The sequence below is a fragment of the Balaenoptera ricei genome, chromosome 1, assembly GCF_028023285.1.
Source record: "Balaenoptera ricei isolate mBalRic1 chromosome 1, mBalRic1.hap2, whole genome shotgun sequence".
Taxonomy (NCBI): domain Eukaryota; kingdom Metazoa; phylum Chordata; class Mammalia; order Artiodactyla; family Balaenopteridae; genus Balaenoptera; species Balaenoptera ricei.
The window spans coordinates 89,165,600-89,187,231 of record NC_082639.1 but is presented as its reverse complement, the minus strand read 5'-3'; the positions used below and the strand labels follow the sequence as shown (position 1 = coordinate 89,187,231).

Here is a 21,632-nt window from a genome sequence, read left to right as displayed (position 1 = left end):
GGACCTAGAGGAATGCCCAGTATAAGGGTGTTAAGCCCATGGTTCGTACAGTTCTTTTCTTTTTTTTTTAATGAAGCAATATAATCTAGGTAATTGTGATGATAAAATACCAATTTTATCACAGTTTTTCATAGCAGAAATCTGAAAGGCGAATTTAATCACATTTATATCAGTTTCACAAAACCAAATCACTTTGCCAGGTCATTAAATCTTCATAGTACACCAACCACATCTGGTCATTTTAAATGAACTTGTGATAAAAAGAGAATAATTTTAAACCAGTTTTTCTTTCTGCTCATCTACTTAAATAGCTCACCAAGTAACTAATTCAGTTTTCCCTTAGCTTAGTGTTAAATAGTGAAATTCTGTTGAAAGTGATATTAAAAACTTATAACTGGCATTTATATTATTTTTTAAAAGCTTACTTTAAATCAAATTAATGATTATTTTTATAGTAGTTTGTATTTTACGTGTGTGATTTAAAACAGACTTCCCTGGTGGGCATTCTTTAATCTGTTTCTGACTGCCTCATGGGGTGAAAGCCCTTGATCTTCCTACTTGGTATGCATTGACCAGTTGACAGGTTCTGCTTGTTTGTTTGTAGTTTCTCAAACATGCTAATGTTGCTTTCCCCAGTAGGGCCTGGAGTTTTCATCAAGGGGGAAAAAATGCCTTTAATAATGCAGTTCTAAATTGATATGGGGTTAAGTTTCACAGTATCCATATTTATATTTACATGTATTCTCTCTTTACCCCAATCTATCTAATTATAATCTTTAGATCTATCTCAAAAAAGGGAAGGCAGCAGGCAGAATAGGCACACCCTTACACATATTAATTATGCACGGTAACAACCAGGCTGAAAACAGTTATAAATAAAATGACTGCTAGACAGATAAAATCCAACTAGGAATATATCAGTCAGAACTCTGATCTACAGGCTGTGAAAATGTTCTGTAAATTGTGCCTTATACAGAAACAAAGCCTTCAAAATAGAGCAGAAATCAAGGAGGAAGTCTAGTGCCATAATTTGGAACTCTGTAGCAGAAATTTTAAGAGTTTAAAGGGACCCTAAGACCAAAACATTTGAGAACTGCTACTCAGGAGTTCAGTTGCTTAGTAATATTCCACAGATGTCTTTTGCAGGTGTTAACAGGACAAAAAGAGCAAGTTAAAAGTTCCCTTTTTTCTGTAGCTGCCAAGGCTGCTTTAAGAGCGTTAAAGGTGCAGTTCAACATTGTACAGGGCCTGTGTAAACTTACACTTTTCTTGACCAAAAGCCCAGATGAAAGTGTTATGCAGGTGCCTCGAAATATTTGAGGGAAAGCAGTGTCCTTGACCCTTTGATTGACTTGAGCTCATGAAATGTTGTGGCTTTACTGTCTTAAAAAGTCAGCCATGGTTAGTTTAATCCAACCTGATCTTTTCTCACTACAGAGCTACAACACATAGCGATCTTATTCTGAGAGCAACAAAACTGGGAATCCCTTACCGAGTTATTCACAATGCTTCCATAATGAATGCTGTAGGCTGCTGCGGTTTACAGGTAATACTACAAAAGAACGGGTTTTTTTAATGGTATTTAGCAAAAATGTTTTAGTTTTCTACAAATTTCCAGAGATTTTATTGTATTTCATGAATTATAAGACATTATCATTTTATATAAGACTGTGTATTAAGTTTTTTAATACTAGATTTTTTTATAATAATTTTCCCGTAGCTTAGACTTCTTTTCCCCTCTTTGGAATAGATCATTGAAATTTAGCTAGAGAAAGATTTTAATTTTATATCCAAATTGTAATGTACAAAAAAGGGAATATAACCCAATTAAATTGGTTAAGTATTCCTAAAACCTTTTTAAATTATTCCAAATGACTTACTCTGCATTGCTGAGGCCCATGTTTTTCCACCCAATATTGTTTTCTGTGCTATTGAGAGCACAGTGATGCAGCATTTCTTAAAATAATCCATGAAAGAGCTAAAAGCCAGTGATATTAGGCTTTTAAGCCAGCTTTGCAATTATTAATATGTAAAGTTAGTTGTTTTTAACCCAAAAATCTTGGTTCTGAAGAGTTAAAGGAGCACTCCATAACTGTGTTTAATATTTTCTTCCAGCCTGCTGACATTCATTTTACAAGTTTGATATCTGTGTTCTGATGTTCACACATATATAATCCATGACAATTGTGACTGCCTGTGGCCAACAGTAGTTTTAAGACTTTATTGATTGTTAAGACACATTCCTATTTCAGATGTATTATAACAGGAAAAAATTTGCATCTTAGAATCTATGAAATAGGTATTTCCCATATATCTTCCTGGAATGCATAATTTAAAATAGCTGTTTACAAAGTAAAGGACAGCATGAACTGAGAACTATTGGCCTGTATTGGTTGGTTTCCTCTCTGTGAATATGAAACAGGCATTTTATTTTAATGAAATCTTAAATATTTTGATCATATATATGGAGAGTACATTAGAAAAGTAGTCAAGAGTCTCTCAAATATTCTCAAAATCAAATAAAAGAAAAAATAGTAAAGATTTTTTGAGAATCATTTATGTATTTCCAATCTCTTGGGAAATATAAAGATAGCTTGATCCTTTCTGCACATGTATTTTAAAGGAAATATAATCCCATAAAATTTAATTAATACTTCTATGCTTTAGTGAAGCCCATGGATAAAAGCTACTATCAGTTATGAAGTACTGGCATGATTATTCTGATAAGTGCAGTTTTTAATTTTCTACACACTAATTAGGTGTCCCAAATTAAAGGTGTGATACCACACAGAATAAGAGCTGCTGATTATTAGGCGCAAAGAGACAACTCACAGCCAGTGGATCACCTAGACTCTGAATTCAATTGCTAGTTGTATATATAGGAAATCTCAAAAAACACAACTTTTTCTTTTCTTTTGTTCTGAGGATCAATAAAATGCTATTTAATTCATCCATTAAAAAAAGAAATAGTTGTTTACAGCAAGAAGCTACATTAGCCTTGGTACCCAATGCTGTGTCTGTGGCTTTAGAGGGACCTGTATTTTCTGTATTACCTATGAAGAGTAGCTTACTTTAATTGACTAATCCTGGCCAGGCATCCCAGAAATATTGCCTTTGGTTCTGAAGAACCAGAGAAAAAGTATAAATGATTCACCTTTCAGTATTCATTACTTCCTCTTAGTTATGACTATGTCTAAATTGGCAAAGAACTTTGCTGTCTGTTTTGTCTTCTAAAAACATGCATACTTAAAAAAAACCTTGCCAATTCAAGTCTTTTTTACACTTAAAATTTTTTCCAAACATTTCTGTGTTGGAATAAATTGAATTCTTGACTCTCAGATTCTTGAGTGATTCTCAGTCCAATATTCTTTCCTCTAGACATTCTCTCTTTTAATCATTTAAGAATGATTGCCAGGAGAAAGGAAAAAAAGAGAGGAATAAATTATGTGATAGACAAAGACATATAAATCTTAAACTAATGGACTATATATAAGGGACTATATATATTTTTTCATATTGGTTTAATTTTTATTTCTGGTGAAGAAGGTTAGTTAGCCCCTTTCCATCATATTTTGCTCTAAATTATCTTCTAATAATCTATTATTTAGAGTTTTTTGCTTTTTAAGCGTAAAATTTTTTTTAACATCTTTATTGGAGTATAATTGCTTTACAATGTTGTGTTAGTTTCTGCTGTATAACAAAGTGAATCAGCTATATGCATATGTATATCCCCATATCCCCTCCCTCTTGCATCTCCCTCCCACCCCTCCAGGTGGTCACAGAGCACTGAGCTGATCTCCCTGTGCTATGCAGCTGCTTCCCACTAGCTTTCTATTTTACATTTGGTAGTGTATATATGTCAGTGCTACTCTTTCACTCTGTCCCAGCTTACCCTTCCCCCTCCCCGTGTCCTCAAGTCCATTCTCTGTGTCTGTGTCTTTGTCTTTATTGCTGTCCTGCCCCTAGGTTCATCAGAACCATTTTTTTTTTTTAGATTCCATATATATGCGTTAGCATACGGTATTTGTTTTTCTCTTTCTGACTTTCTTCACTCTGTATGACAGACTCTAGGTCCATCCACCTCACTACAAATAACTCAATTTCATTTCTTTTTATGGCTGAGTAATAGTCCATTTTATAAATGTGCCACATCTTCTTTATCCATTCGTCTGTCGATGGACACTTAGGTTGCTTCCATGTCCTGGCTATTGTAAATAGTGCTGCAGTGAACATTGTGGTACATGACTCTTTTTGAATTATGGTTTTCTCAGGGTATAAGGCATAAAAATTTTAAAAGATCTTTGTCTTTATTATGTAAATCTGTTATCTAGACTGGGTAAAGCTAGACTAGGGTGACGCTTTCCCTCTGATCCCCTACACTGATAAAGAAGTACGGTATTATTGTTCTCATATTTAAAATGGGTGAAGGTATTTGAGAGGGAATTTACTATGAGAATTGACGGTCTCCATACATATAAGCCCCCAAAATCATATCCACATTTACATATATTATTATTATTTTAAATTTAGCTTTCTCTCAGTTTTATATGGGATTTCTCTAAGCAGCCACAAAGTGCTGTTTCCCCATCTTGGTTCTGTTCCCTAATCTGGATATGAAATGACTTACTACTAGTGTGAAAAACAGGAAGTACCTTTCTATTTTCTGTTTTTCGTATTTATGAAATCTCTATGAAAGTGTAATTCTTGTACCACCCAAGGTATTCATATCCCAGGAGAAGGAGGTAATTATTGATTCCTTTGTATAGCTTTCTAAGATAAAAGACATTAAAAAATTAATCATATGCATAGCACACTTAAATTTTAAAATAAATGTATATGAATATCCTGCATAATGCAAAAATTTTGGCCAAGTCCCCTTCCTTATAATAGCTAGTCTTCTTTTCTTTACTCTTTGGACTAGCATTTATGGAAAAAACAATAACCTGTACCAGTGGTTCTCAGACTTTAGTATTCATCAGAATCACCTAAAGGGATTATTAAAGAGTTTCCTGGGCCTTCCCTTCAGATTTTCTGATACAGTGTATATCTGGAGTAGGGGTCTGAGAGTTTGCATTTCTGACAAGTTCTCAGGTGATGCTGAAGCTGCTGGTACAGGCACCACACTTTGAGATTCATCAACCTAGACAGATAAAAAATTTCTTAGAAAGTTAAAAACTGCACTGTCATTCTTTTAGTATGGCAGAATTGGAAAAGTAGATTTTAGTTCCCAGAAATACGCTTGCTCAATGTAGAGTGTTAACAGGTCACCTTGCCATGCTCTCTTGCTCAATTTTCTAAAAAGGAAGTGGGCACCACTTTCGAAAGGCATTCTGTCATCTATGTGAAAGAGCTTTCCTATGAATTGAAAAACAGCCATCGAGTTGTTAAACAGAAGTTCTACTTGGGTAAGGTTACAGACCTGAACAGTATATACTTTCCAACATCTTCACCTTAGGTTAAAGAGGAGTAGTATGAAATTCCTAACCTGAGAATGGGTACAATTTTTTTAGCTATCATTTATCAGCTCCTTTTGAACTATCTTTTTTGTTTTTGTTGTTTTCTAAAGCAGCATAGTTCAGAATCGACCACTGAGTATTTTTTATTAACTTTGTAGTTTATTAACCAACAGAAGATTCTTGATTATCAGTATCTATGAAGGTAAGTAATTGCATAGACTAACACTTCTACACACACACACATACACACACAGCCAGTTGATATGCATTCTATTCTAGGCATGCCATAAATACAGTTCCTTACCACAAACCCCATATACCTAATGAAATTTTGGTTTTGTTGTTATATGCAAAGTATATTAGAGGTTGCCAAGTTAGACATCATTAGTCGGAATAGTGATCTGTTTATTCAACAAATACTGTTTGTCTTCTTATTGTTTGCCTACTGAGTTTCTTTGAATATGGTGGTAAACCTGACCAAGAAGGTCTCTGCTCTCAAAGAGCTTACATTCTAGTAGGAAAGAGAGGCAATAACAAATTTAAAAAATAAAGTCAGGTAGTGGCAAGTATAAGAAATTCAAGTAGACTGCTAGTTTAGAGAGTGACTAGGTCACTACTGTAGTTGGGTAGTCAGGGGAGGTCTCTCAGGGTGGTAACATTTAAGATATGAATCAAGAAGGAACAACTATATCCCAGTCAGAAGGAACAGTTTGGACAAAGACCCTAAAGCGGAGATGAGCTTGGCTTGTTAAAGGAAACAAAGAAAGGCTTGCTGGAGAGTAGTAGGCAAGGAGAGGAGTGATCTGAGGCTGGATAGGTGGGTAGGGTTGGACCACTAGACTAATACACTGTCAGGAATTTGGATTTTATTCTAAGTGATATAGACTAACTGCCTTTAGAGGGATTTAAACAGAGCAAATACTTGATCTGGTAAGTGTTTTAAAAAGATATTTCTGGCTGGTATGTGGAGATTGAATTTCTGCCAGGCAAGACTAGAAGTGAGGAAATCAATTAGTAGGTTTATTGCAGTCTTTTAGAGAAGAGGTGATGGGGGCTTGGACTTCATGGAGAGGGTAGGTTGCAGTAGACGATTAAAAGAAGTAGATACATAGGAGCAGTGTCTATTAAGAGAATTGAGATTTAGGGAGATGTAGAGAGCCATTTGTGCCTTACTGATAATCCTAGGAAAGGAAACGGACTCTGTATGCTAATGGATCCTACCATCTCACTACCACAGTTATCATGGTCCTTACCCCCATAGACTTGTCCATGGGGCTGGACCCTCCGAAAACCATTGCCCAGGTGTTTTCTCATTTTGCTTGGTTGTGTTAACTTGTCATTTCTAGAGAAGTTGCCTCCTGTCCTAAGAACCCTGTGCCAGTCTTCCTATGCTTTCAGGACCATTATCAATCTTAGAACTGATTATGTAGAAGAATAGGATTGGGTTTGTCTTATTCCCAGACTCTCGAAGGCATGATGTTTCCCTGAAGTATCTCCTTTTTTTCTTATGAACAGTTGGTAGTCCCAGCATAGATAATAAGTGTATGTATGTTAAGTGAAAGAAGTGAGACATAGAAGACCACATAATTTATGATTCCGTTTACATAAAGTGTCCAGAAAAAGCAAATCTATAGAGACAGAAAGCAACTAGTGGTTGGCTGGGGCTGGGGATGAGAACAAGGATTAAGTAGAAATGGACATAAGGGATCTGGAGTGATAAAAATTCTCTAAAACTGGATATAGTGATGGTTGCACAACTTAGATTTACTAAAAATCATTTCATGTACACTTGGAATGGGTGAATGTTATGGTATGATAATTATACCTCAATAAAGTGGTTGAGAAAAGGAATTCTAAGGGGTTTTCTAGATGGACAAGAAGTTAAAAGACATTCCCAAAAGCGAGAAAGGTAGAGTTAGAGAGTCATGGAGGCACTTTGGGGCATCTGCAAGGTATTACAGAAACACGAGTGAATCCATACATACATACCACAGAAACCTTGGCTATCTAGAGATTAGTTAACACAAGACTTACAATACGTATGTTAGGTAAAAACTGACTACATATTGGGAAGAATTAGTAAAGGAAAGGTATAATGGATGTAATGGAAAAGGTTTAGAGTTTAACTGTAAATTAAAAGGTTTTGGTTTTACTTTTTGCTCAGGTGGTAACTAAGGAGTCATCTAACTGCTCTGGATCTTAAGTTTCTTAACTACAAGGGGATGAGGTGGGAACAGGGAGGAATGTTGGACAAAACTAGTGGCTTTCAAAGTGCACCATGATTTATGAAGATGCTTTAGGGTTCTGCAGATAATGAAGTAATTGACACCAAAACACAAAGGATAAATCCCTGAGGAGCCAGGTCATTATCTTTAACTCAGTTTTTAACATCAGTGATGTTCTATGTAAGAATTCATTTGGAAAAAAGATTTGTCACTAAAAAGTATGAAGAATACTAAACTAGCTAAGTTCTAATATCCTGTAGTTTTGGAAGCTAAAAAGCTGGCCTGTTGGGACCTCCCTGGTGGCGCAGTGGTTAAGAATCCACCTGCCAATGCAGGGGACACAGGTTCAAGCCCTGGTCTGGGAAGATCCCACATGCTGTGGAGCAACTAAGCCCGTGCGCCACAACTACTGAGCCTGTGCTCTAGAGCCCGCGAGCCACAACTACTGACCCCACGTGCCACAACTACTGAGCCTGCGCGTCTAAAGCCCGTGCTCTGCAACAAGAGAAGCCACCAAAATGAGAAGCCCGCACACCACAACGAAGAGCAGCCCCCGCTCGCAGCAACTGGAGAAAGCCCACGTGCAACAACAAAGACCCAATGCAGCCAAAAATAAATAAATAATTTAAAAAAAAAGATTTATTAAAAAAAAAGCAGGCCTGTTTTCCAGCTTTAGGCAAAGGATACATAGACCAAGATATATTAGATACTCAAATTTTCATTGAGTTAATTTTAAGATATTTTGCAATTAAAATATTAGTTATAAACACGTATACTTTAAAATCATGTTACTTGAAATTCCTAAGTAACAGATATTTCTAACACTTATTTGTATTTTGAGGATTTTTCTAGTCAAAGAAAAATCCATTTATTTGTCGAGAGCCAGGCAAGGTGGTTGTATTTAGACATTCCTGATAATGAAAAGTCAGGGATTTTTCTCAGTACACAAAAGACAAGAGGAACAAGTCCTTCTTCTCGAAATCTTCAAGTTAGGCATTTAGCAGCTTAATCATGCAGAATCAGAATTGCTTTTATTATTGTTGCTGCTTTTGAAGAGCCACTTACAAAATAACGTTTTTTCGTGATAACAAGTGACATATATACGCATAGAAAATCAGGAAAATACAGTAAGTATAAAGAAGAAAATAAAAGCATCCGTGGTCTCACCACCTGAAGGTAACCATAGTTACCATTTTGGTATGTTTTCTTTCAGTCTTTTTACTTAGCACTTACTGTGTGTACATTCTCCTGAATCTGACAGGCTAAAAAAGAATTACAGATCCTAAAATAATTTTTTTGCATGGTACTTTCATTTATTGTTAGCCATTTGTGTGATAGAATGTGTTAATTCTTTTGTAAAAGTTTGGTGACTGAAATGATTTTGAGACATTTTTAAAGGAAAGATAAATAAGACAGTTTGAAACCAGGTAGCAATGGTTTCTGCATTAAAAACTGCATTATCAGTTGTGGCTGACTTCAGGGAAAAAGGTTGTATAATTTTCTCATCATTATGAAATTCTTCCACTTTCGCTGACTGTTGCGTGTTGATTATTGCCATATGTTCCTCTGTTTATATAATACATATCTACTTTGGGAAAAAATGTATATTACTTTCAGAAAATAAGAACTCATTTCCTTCCTTTTTTTTAAATAACACAACACTCATTGTGATAGTCAGCACTTTTGACCTTGTAGTAGTTCTTACTGTTAGTTTTCAGAAGCATTAAATTGCTTTCATTGTTGTCCAGGCACTATTGTAGAAATGATAAAACCTAACGAGTACAAAGAACACTTAACAAGGTAATAAGGGTATTAGAGCTCTACATTACTATGTAACCTTAGAAGAATTCATCTAATAAGTTCTCTGTTCTTTTAGTCACTTTGGAATTATTTTTGACCACCTGTTAAATCATGAGCAGGTTAAAATTTTTTTCCTTCCTTTCCATTTCCTTTTTTTAGTCACTAGTTTAATAGCCACCTTCCCATTATTCTCTTCCACTTTATAGTTTTCTGCTTAAATCGTAGATCTGATTGTGCCGTTATCCTACTCAAACAATCCTGGTAAATCTCTATCCTATAAGAGTATTCAGTTGCTTGCATATGTTTATGTGCTTACCATATTATAAACTCCTTAATTTACTTATCTTCACATCTTCCATGGTACTTTATTGCAGTGCCATGCACATATAATCAATGTGTGACAAATATTTGCTGAGTTGAATTGCTTATTTATTTATTCCCCCCTCCCCACCCCCTACCCCAAGTTGGATCTTGTCTTTGGAATTGTATGCTTTAAATTGTAATTCTTTCACTTAATTTGTATGTGGGTTCTCTCATTTATATGTGAAAATATAAATCTAGCTGCTCTTCTGTCTAGTCATTCAGCTTTATCTGTGTACCTAGTGTGTAGCCATGTGTATAATCTTTCTTACTGTTAGCAAAAGTCAGTGTTTTATCAATGTTAAGCAAAATGCATGTGAAGATTAAAAACAGCAAGTATTCTATATAAAAAACTAGTAACTCTTGATTATATGGTTTTGTGGTACATTTTTTGACAACTCTGCTGGCTCAGCTTTCTTTTACCTCACAGATTTAAGTGATCTGATTAGGATATACATATATAAAAGATACATGGGCTTGATAGAGTTCTTAGCAAATTAAATTTTCTAATTTTTCCATATCCAGAAAAGATACTATTTAACCTAAAAATCACAAAATATTTTCATTTGAATATAAAACACCAAAGCATTAAAATCTAATTATAAAATGGAGTTTACAAAGCATCTGTGCTTCTGAAAGAAAGGAAATACTGGCAGCGAGATGAATTAAGACTATTAAGGTCATTCAGGCAGGTGGTACTGAGAACTCAAACTAAGGTAGAGGGAAAAGAAATTAATAGTTTCTAGATAAACTGTAGAGCTAGAATTGACAGGAATTGGTACCTGGTAAGGTGTCAGGAATTAGAGATACTTGTTAGAGGCAAAGTGAGGCAATACTTATTTCTAGATACTTGCTTAATGCCATTGTAAATACTGCCCAGGATTTCCCACCTCTGTTACTTTGTTCACATCATCTCATTCTTCTGCATGTTCAACTTCCCCAGGCTAAATCTTACCCGTCCTTTAAGGTCCAGCTTATATCCTGTCTATTCAGAAGTTACCTTCAGGTGCGCTCTCGGTGGGGGAAATGCTGAACTCTTATACAATCTATATCTAATTTTTTATTATTATTAATTACCTCATATTTGTCTTGTGCATCTTTTCACTCTTAACTAGTGCCTTATATATAATTAAGTAAATCATTTTGAATTGAGTTTTTGTCTTCAGTTGATAAAAAACATGATCCAGCATCAAGTTAGATAAACTGCTTTCCTTGTAACTTACTCTAGGTTAAAACACACACAAAAAGCCTGTATTTACCTACTGTTTTTGAAAACAGTTCTTTTTGTAATCTTTAAATGTAGATCTGCATCAATAATGGTTTGGGGGAAAATGATCACAAGCACAAAGGCTTACATTTTTAGGATGGTAGGTGCTTAGGCTTCTGTAACCTCAGTTCTCGTCACCACTGTATGATTTTGTTCCAGTTTCTTTTTGTAATTTACTGGTAAGTCCTTGAATTGTGAAACACAAAGGAATTGGCCCTTCTGTTCTTTGAGGTACTGACATCTAAATGGTGAAACTGTTTGCATAATGTTCCAGAATTCATTGAAGAAGTTTGTACCACAGCCATGGAAATGGTTACAGTCTATAAATCAGGGTCCTAGGAAGCAGTGCTTATGTGAGGTTTTCTTTAATCCCCCAAATCAGACAATTGAAAGAGGCTTTTACATAAAGTGTTTCAACTAATGTTTATATGTGACTAGCATCTCAATTCTCTTTTAAATCATCTCTCCCCTTCTTTTTGAATGAAGAATTTACCTCCATGACTATATTTTCATGACTCTTAAAATATTGAAAAGTATTTTAGTATAAAAATATTTAGTATAAAAATATTTAAAGTACTTATATATGGTTGCATATGAAATTTTCTTTAATGGTTTTCCTTTAAAGTTTTTTTTAATAGAGTAATGTTAATATTTTAAAATCTGATCAGAGATGCCAAAAATCCTTTTAAGAATGTAAACGATTGAACTTGTCAGAATTAAATCATAAACATAGTTTCAAATGTTTGGTAATATTTTTGAGCTCACTCCAGTAAGGAGATCAGTTGGATTATAGCACAACACAGCATTTTAGAACATCTTCATATCATCATTATAAACATTATCGTTGTTACATTATCAAATTCCTAACATTTATTGAGTCTTTACTATGGCACTAGGCACTACATACAGTATGTCATTTAATCCTTAACAAAACACATTATTAGGTTTATAATTATTATATCCATTTTGCAAGGGGGTTCCTCCTGAAAGTCACCGAACTAGTCACCATGATCATCCAACTAGTAGGAACCAGAGCCATGACTCCAGAGCTTTTGCCCGCTATGTAAGGTATAAATGAGACTGCATACTTCGTGAGGACCGGAGCTCTGCTTTGCTTCTCACTTTATGCCTGTGCATAGCATAATGCCTGGCACATAGTGGATGATTTATAATAAATATTTGTTGGACAGATTTGCCTCTTATAGAACAACAGCAATAACAGAAGCCCTCAACAGAGCTAGGCTTAGTCCTTGTAGCTTGGGTGAATGTATTCCAGGGATCTTACATTGGAACTCTAAATACATTTATTACAGAGAAACCATGTTAGGTGTGGCTGGAAGGTTTATGACTGAATTCTGAGAGTTACATGGGTCTTTGTACACTAATCTATGAATTCGACTGCCACTGGATAGCATGGCTTCTCTGGGGAAATACCTTTTCAGACAATTTTCAAATGGACTTTGGGAATAAAGCCTATTGGTAGGTAGGTTGGAGGTTGTGGCCATATAAGGAATATGATGAACCTTCCCTTGGGATCTCAAAGTCACCATTATGAGTATCGGTGATAGTTTTTAAGCCCTCAACATATAAAAATTGAGAAAAGTTGAGGTTCTTTAGTGATGGAGGGATGGAGGACTTTGAATGTCCTAGCTTCTCTCTTTCCTCCCTATATGCCTCTTGCAGCAGCTTCTGAAAACTGAGAAGCCTGGGGACAATAATCCCTTCTCCAGACCAGTTTCTTCATTTTTGAAATGAAGAAGTTTAGGCTTAGAAAAGTTAGGTGATTTCCTGAAGTCACATAGCTGTTTCAATCACACAGCTAACTTACGGCAGAGGACTAGATGTAATTTCCAGCATTTAGTGCTTTCCAGCTCTATTAAAAATTCTTTCAGGCACTCTTTAAGTTGAATAATTAAATCTTTACATAACAACTTCAGTGTTACGTTTTACCATATATTAAGTCTTTGAAAATAAAATCCTTTGTGCAGTACCTAGATAAGAACTAATATAAGCATATTATTCACAGTTTGAATAACTTTTTACATGTTATTTGATTCATACAACCCTATGGGTCGGAAGGGCATATGTTATCACTGTTCCTATTTTAAGGATTAAGACTTAGAAAGAATAACGTCACACAGCTAACAAGTTGAGGAACCAAAATTCAAAACTAGAGTTTCTCAGCATAAGATTTGGGGTTGGACTCACTTAGTGAGATGTGCAGCCAGCCTGGAAGCAAGTTGGAACAAAGCAAGCTTCTTGGTTGTGTGATGGTCGAGTGAAGTGGGTGGGCCTCTTGGGGGGAAAGGAGGAGGTCTGGGAAAAGGCCTATCACTGAACTCTATAGTGACGGAATAAACAGTGGGTAAAGTAAGGGAGTAGGTTTTGGGATACGGCTGCAGTGAGTATACAGTGCCTGAATTTTACTGAGACGTCATGGTAGAAAGGAGCTCTTCCTCAGACCTGGCTTTGAGTTTCTTTTTCACTACTAACTGGCTGTGTGACCTTAGGCAAGTCAGTTGATCTTGACAGTGGGCTCATCTGTAAAGTGAGGGTAATATTAACTTTGTGAACTGGGCTCTGACTGCTCAAAAGGCTTTTTTTTTTTTTTTTTTTGGCTTCCTTCTGGGTTCTTTGTATTTCAGTATTTTTAGCAGCTACCTAGCTAAATCATGAAGTAGTTACATATGTTCCCATACTGAATGCAGAAATACTAGAAATCTCCTACTGAAAGGGCATCAGAATGACACCAGCTGCTGTGGATCAAAGAGAATTTTTATTACCTTTTTTTTTTTTGTGACAGACTTGATCCCCAGTCCATCTCAAGTTTGGTTCTCGCTTTTTATTTTTATTGTTATCTATGAAATAGTAGTTAGTGAATTGTTCCATCATTAATTAATTTTAGTTTTCATTTTTTCTAGTTGTATAGGTTTGGAGAGACAGTGTCTGTTGTTTTTTGGACGGACACTTGGAGACCAGAAAGCTTCTTTGACAAAGTGAAGAAGAACAGACAAAACGGCATGCACACATTATGCTTACTAGGTAAGGGCTGTGGAGTTTCTTTAGGGTGACAGTATGGAGTTGTCATATTGTTCTCATTTTGATTTTGTGTGAAGGTGAAACTGTTCTGTGGGATATAGGCTAGCTACTCTATGCATGGCATGCTCTCCCCCCATACTCTGTGGAGAAATGAATTTTCTGTTCCAAATACGGCATGGCTCTTCCTACATACATGCCATAGTTCATGCTGCTGCCTACTTATGCCCTAACAGACCCTCTCCAGCATGCCATCTTTTACCCATTTGTCCATTAAGACCCTGTTCTGGTCAATTTACAGCAATTCAGTAGACGTATTGAGCATTTATTCTTACCACGTTCCATCCTGTCTTCCTTAAGGTGTCCTTTGAATACTGCAGTATAAATGCTATCAGAATCACAGAATTATAGATCTGAAAGAGACTCTTGAGATCATCTTACTGAAGCCCTATTTTACAGATGAAGTTGAGGCCCAGAGATATTGAATCATTTTCCCACTGTCACCCAGATTATTAGTTGCAGAATTCGTAGAATCCAAATAGCCTGTTATTCACAGCGCTTTTCACTGTATCATGCTGCCAAATTCTGTTTCCTACCTCGTGTGGAAATGGCTGGGATCACCGTCTTTGTACACTAAGCTGGTGGTACTGATAGAGCTTCAGAAGGGATGGGCTGCGTTTGTCAGCAGAGGTACTGGAATTGTACTGATTCACATTTGCTATCAGTTCCTATTCTACAGTGTGTGTTGTAAAAATGCTATAATCAGAGCTTTAATCTGTGGCTGGTCAACAGAAAAGAAATAACTGGCATCTTTGATAACTTTGAAATGACACATACTTGGAATCAGAAGACAAAATCTGAGTGCTACTATATACTAGATAGAGAATGTTGTAAACAGTCCTTACCTTTGCCTTCATTTTTATCAAATAGGAATAATCTTTTCTTGCCTCATGGAAGTGTTTAAAGCAGTACTTCTCAAACTATTTGTGATGAAGGAGCAAGTTTTGTTCTTTTATTTTTATATGTGTGTGTGTATATACACACACATATATAAAATAAATATATGTAAAAATAAATACATATATTTATTTACTTTTAAATTTCTAATCTTTTGTGTCAAAGTCAAATTACTGCAAGTGTTTGTAAACACTTCTTCTCACTCCTGTAGTTTTTTTTTTTATCATTTATTGGGAACAAAATTCTCACATACTGGCATCAGTCCTCGGATCATACATTGAATTGCACTGTTTTAGTGATACTGTGTGTGAAGTCACAGCAGAAGAATGTCTGCCACATAGCACAGAATCAGGGCAAAGATGAACCCATGGTTTTGGCCTCTGTAGTAAGTACAGATATTCAGAACATTAGAAAAGATTCCTATTTGCCAAAGGCATTTAGGTTATTTGTATAATATAGACAGTTCTCTATTATTCAATAATATATAATTTGCACATTATCAGAACCTCAATCAATATGTCTCTTTTAAAAGAGAAGACTGTAGAAAAGTTTTACTAATGGTTAGCATTTCTTATAGGGTAGAAATCGGAAATTATCTAGCAGGGGTTAGCAAACTAGCACCCGTGGATCAAATCTAGCCTACTGCCTGTTTTATAAATAAAGTTTAATTGGAACACAGCCATGCTACTTCATTAATGTATTATCTGTGGCTGCTTTCATGCTCCACTGGCAGCGATAAGTAATTTTGACAGAGACCTTGTGGCCCTCAGAACCTAAAATATTTACTACCTACTTCTTTACAGAACAAGTTTACTGACTCCTGATCTAAAGTGAAATTCTACCTAATCTGATGTGGTACACCCTGTATCCCCCAGTGATTCTGTTTCCCATTACCTTGTATTATTTCTTTTAAGTCTTACCATCCATCTGAATTGTTTTATTAACTTGTTGGTTTTCTTCCCTGCTTCATAAGAGCAGAGACTTTATCTTGCTCATTCCCCTCTTCCAAATGTCTAGAAGTCTGGCACAGTGTAGCTGTTCAACAAATATGTAATGGAAGGTAATTGGTTGAAGTTTACTTTTAGCGTATTTTCTCAGACTTGATCTTATTACCCATTGGCAAAGAAAATGTTTAACTCTTGCTAGCTCATTCAGTTCCAGCTGGAATACATTCCTTTTACTCCATTAACATTGACACCTAATTAATTCTAGATCTAGATCAGGCCATGCATGCTTCTTTAACATTTTTTTGGCTTATGCCTATGTCCCACAATTAACTGGTATAATAATGTTTTCTTATTTTAGTTTATTATCAGGGCAATTTAGTAATTCATTATTAATTAGCTTTATAGTTTTGTGTTTGGATTTTCCATGTGGAAAGATACTAGTTTTCCTTTTTTTGTAGTTCCTACTGGCAGACCGACTGTAACACACTTGTTAATTCATGTGGAATATGCCATTAGATATATCCATCATGTTATCTTAAACTTAGATCCAATTAAGGCCAGCAGTATGTAGAAGGATGTGAGAAGGACAGCCATTAAAAGGACTTTTATTAAAGGCAGAAGTAGAAGTATATGCAACTGAGGGATAAAAAATAGGGATTCATTAGAGCTCAGGTACTAAAAAGCATGTGTGTGTGTGTTTTACAACAGAACTGAGAGGTTTTAAAACAGAACGGGGAGAAAAGTAGTCTTAAGAGGCAAGCTACCTGATAACATCTTCATGTATCATAAAAAATGGGGGAAAGGAGGAAAAATAGGATTTATCTTTTGGAAGCTTTGGAAGGACAGAAAATCAGTTTACAGTATTTATTGAGTATTTACTGTATGCCCAATGTGGAGTTAGGTTCTTCTGGAATACTAAGGAAGTATTAGACATAGGTCCTGCCCTCAGGGTTTTGAAATCTAGTTGGAACTAATGTGCTGTGTACATGAAAGTTTATAGAACAGTTAAGTTCTATTGTATGGAGAGGCAGGAAGGACAAACCAGAACTTTGGCTCTTGAACTCTCTCTAAGAGCTGCCTCTTTTCTTGGCTTTCCTGGGAAAAGACAAACAAGGTTAAACAATATATCTTCCTTGCTCCATTAACAAAAACAGGAACAAGGTGTGAAGTATAAGATATCATGATTCCAAATTCTCAAACCATAGATCTCATCATTTAATCACCTGGAATTCTCATTATTCAAATTAGTACGTATTTATTGAATGCCTGCTATGGGCCATGCCCTGTAGGGATTAGTGAGACTATGTCATGGTAAGGAACCATAGAGAATTTAAAATTTACTTGGAAGGATAAGACTGATATATATAATGTAATTAGAGATTAATAAAATACAGCATTAATTGTATGGATATTTCAGAGGACAAAGAGCATTTAAGAGGAAGTCAGTAAAGGCTTTCTGAAGGAGCTGGGACTTTTACTCTACTGAAGGGGTAGATAGTTTAAGATGGGCTGGTGGTAGTAGAGCCATGTGAACAAACTTATTCAGTAGAATTTATGGAGTATCTACTAGGTACTTCGCATTATGCTAGGTGCTGGTACTAAGATGAATAGGAGAAGCTTACATTCTAGCAAGTAGAAGTAGAAAGGAATAATTATGGCCTGTGTGAAGACAAGGGAAAAGTATCAAGATAGGTCTGGCTTGAGATTAATTCACTAATGCAGTCTTATGTTCAATTAAAAAGCATTTGCCTGTAAAAAGTCTCCCCAACCCGCTTAATTTTTAAAATCAAATTCTGTAGAGCATATCAGTAAAAATGTAAAAATATTGCAGATATTAAATTAAAAACTTAAGTATGACAACATTTCAGAAGCTCAAGGTGAATACATTAATAAATGTGTTTAATTTTTTAAAAATATTACAACTATTGTGTAAAGGAGCTCAAAGTTGACTTATATATCATTAATTGTATTGCAGGCCATATTTCAATAACAGATATACATTTTTTTCCTATATGTGCCAGACAAGTGGAAATATTAAATAATTAATGATATTTCGAACCTGAAAAATATATTCACTGCTGGTTCCAAGAACATTTAGAAATACATGTAAGGGATTATCTCTGGAGTATTTTCCAAGCAAATACTTAGTATCCTTTATAAGAAAAACTTTTATAATCACTTGGGAAAGCTGTAGAAGTCTATCAGAAAGACCCCTCAGTTGCACTATATTTATTTTTGCAAAAACAAACTTTGACCGAACCATTTGTTTTCAGCATGTAGAACAGGAAGCAGCTGTCGCTCTTGCTGTTGTGTGCTGAGTTCCTGTGAGGATGTAGAGTGATTCTGCTTTTTTACCTTCTACCGAATTGTTTAGCTGAGCATCAGTGATTAAAAAGTGTAAAGGATCAAATCTTTGTGATGCTTGCATTGTAAAGCTTTATTAGAGCAAAAACTACGTGGGTTTTGGCCGCTGTGGTAGCCCTGTACCTGGCTACCCATCAGTGCTCAGGAAATCCCAATTAAAGTATGAATACTTGGTATTATTCATAAGTTATTAGGCATGTCTTACCATTCACAAGAAAGCAAAAGTCTCTTCAAAATGTGGTAAGAATTTTCTTTTATTTATGTTACATGCATTGACGCTTATATTCTAGTGCCTGGAAAATAGGTAAGAAGAGGAACATAACAAGACTTTTCAGTTGGTTCTATGCAGTTACCACCTAATAGAAATGAACACAAAAATTTTGATTAGCTGTTTGGTAGTGTATATGCCAATATTTATCTAACTCTTTCCTGTGTCTTCTTTTCCAAGAGGAAATTCGATCCTTTCAGGATGGTCTCAGGGCCAACTTCATGTTTGTTTTCTAACTAATGACCTTTACACAACCACAAGCTTCCCTTCTTCTTCATATTTCCTTTAAAAAGTGGCCAGATACAAGTGTGAGGAACGATTGTCGTAGACTCAATCAAATTAGCATTTTGGAGACTTGAGAATAATGTCTACCACAAACTTAGGTGACTCAGTTGAAGTTTACACGTAGGATTTTGGATAAAGTAGTTAATTAAAAGAGAACTATTTTTTACTTCCTACAGACATCAAAGTAAAGGAGCAGTCTTTGGAAAATCTAATCAAGTAAGTTCTTATTCTGAGAATGCTTACATCTACTTTAATTCCGTGAACAATAAGTTCTACTTAAATAACATGAGTTCTAAAGATTGTTGAAAATCAGTTTTCAGTAACAGTGCAAAATTAAATACTTTCAGTCTTATGAAATGATAAGTAGTGTGATAGATAGAGTGGAAACAGCAATAGATTTCTTGGGTCAGTACTGAGAACAGTGGTTGGCACCTGATAGGCACTCAGTAAATATTTGTGGAATGAGTTAATTGGGAGTCAGAAGACACGGGTTTGAGTCTTGAGTTGGCCTCTGGTTATGTGCTCTTGGGCAAGTTACTTCCATTTCTGAGCTGTATTTTCTTCATTTGTATAATGGGAGTACTAACCCCTTTTGCTTATAGATGCAGTGTCCCATACAGTAGCTGCTACCCACATGTAACTAATGAGCACTTTAAATATGTATGGCTAATGTAACTGAGGAACTGAATTTATAATTTAATTTTAATTAAATTAAAACATACTCAACTTAGTTAATAGAAAACATTTAAGTATATTTAGAACAATTCAGTATGTAAATCTACTTTTACAACCATGAATTTTATGAAATCTAAATACAGATCAAATATTTCCAATGAAAATTTAACATTTGAATTAAGATGTGCTAAAATATAAAATACGTTCCAGATTTCAAAGACTTAGTACAAAAACAATCTTTAATAATTTTTATAGGAATAAATGTTGAAATATAACATTCTGGATCTATTGGGTTAAATAAACATACTAAAGTTAATTTTTTCTTTTTTTTTTACATTTGTTAATGTAGAGACTATAGAAAATTTTAAATTATGTTTACTGCTTGCGTTATATTCCTCTTGGAGAGTGCTGACTTATAGAATTGTTCTGAGAGTCAGTAAAATAATCTATATGAACTGTTTTGTAAACTGCAGAAACAGTGTTTTTATTTTGATCATTGGGCAAATGTGGTAGGCTTTTGAGGCATATGGAAGTAAACATATCTTATCCTCCAAGATTTTGAGATATTTATCGCTTTAGTTTACTGTTTTTAGAGGAAGATGTGAAAAGAGGGATATGTGGTTTAAACATGGTAATAAAAATGAACACTGTGGAACCTGATTAAACTAAGGTATAGAACAAATTGCCACTTATTTTGAATTATTTTTGCCTGAAGTATCACTTTGAATAAAAGTAACTTTGATTTAAACATTTATCTTTTAAGTTGGTGGACTTTTATTTCTGCCAGCATTTCAGTGAGATGAGAGGGCATTTGAAGTAGAACAATGAAAAAAGCTTAAGAAACTTAAGATAAATGATCACTGTATCCATGCTTTAATGTATACTTAAAGTGGGTAACAAGTGACTGCTTCAAACATAATGTAGACTATGGTAATTGAGTATACCTGGGGGAGTAACTGTGTTAAAAATGTATTGTGTAATCTCATGGCTAAGAACAGTGGCATCTAGTTTTACACTTACAGGGGAAGAAAGATCTATGAACCTCCTCGTTATATGAGTGTAAACCAAGCGGCCCAGCAACTTCTGGAGATTGTTCAGAATCAGCGAATACGAGGAGAAGAACCAGGTACTGAAGAACCTTAAAAGGGCTCTCGTATCCCCTACTGTTACACTGAGATGTGTATGTAACGTCTGCCATACACACACACATATATATTCCAACACCACTGAAGTGAGAGTCAGTGTGTTTGCATTGTAATTTTCCTTGTCACTTTTTTCAACTTCACCTTAAATCTCTTAAGCTGAATGTTCTACTGAAAGAAAAATAATGGAGTTGCGTCTAGTAAATTAATATCATTCTAGAAAGTAAGGATTTTTTACAAATTAACTATAAATCAGCTTTTATGTAAATATGTTAACATATAAATATTTTGGTAAAATACAGAACTTCCATTTTAGCCCAAATCTATGGTAAACTCTGTCCTGTAAAAGTATACTTATTCTACTTTTTCTCATTCTCAACACTGAGACCAGGTATAGTTTTCTTCAGGATAAAGACAAGAGAATTTATACTTATATTCCTAATATCTAGACATAGTATTAATAGATGTGGTATATAATAAAATGTTCATCGTCAGTAGATTTTTATTGAGACGTTCTTAAATGAATCTGTCTTTATATTCTGTTGTAAGGTGCTGACTGGCTTTGAGCACCTATTTCTTGATAGAAAAGATACATGAAGAGATTCTTGAATAACATTGGCCTCAGTAGGCCTTGTTAAAGTCATGCAACAAATAATCTGCAAGGGTGCTCTATATCCACACCTTTGCACAGAGTGCCTTACATGCCTGCTTGTCCTTGTAGAAATCATTTGCCCCATTTTGACCATTTTTCAATCAGGACAGCTTTCCCAGCTAAACAAAACCACAAGAGGGTCAGCCCTTCAGCTGTCAGGCCAGAGTGAATAATACTAAAGTTCACTAATGTTGGTTA

General features: G+C 35.1%; 1 protein-coding gene across 2 annotated transcripts in view; it reads left to right on the top strand.

The window, feature by feature from the left end:
• The window catches only part of DPH5 (diphthamide biosynthesis 5), a 36,165-nt gene that overhangs the window by 12,997 nt on the left and 1,536 nt on the right, over positions 1 to 21,632 (top strand). For both annotated transcript variants that reach the window (XM_059900559.1, XM_059900570.1), the window contains 4 exons: positions 1,438 to 1,546; positions 14,030 to 14,150; positions 19,142 to 19,181; positions 20,663 to 20,766. In XM_059900559.1, the coding sequence (XP_059756542.1) occupies positions 1,438 to 1,546; positions 14,030 to 14,150; positions 19,142 to 19,181; positions 20,663 to 20,766 (374 nt within the window). The remainder of the gene's footprint in view (positions 1 to 1,437; positions 1,547 to 14,029; positions 14,151 to 19,141; positions 19,182 to 20,662; positions 20,767 to 21,632) is intronic.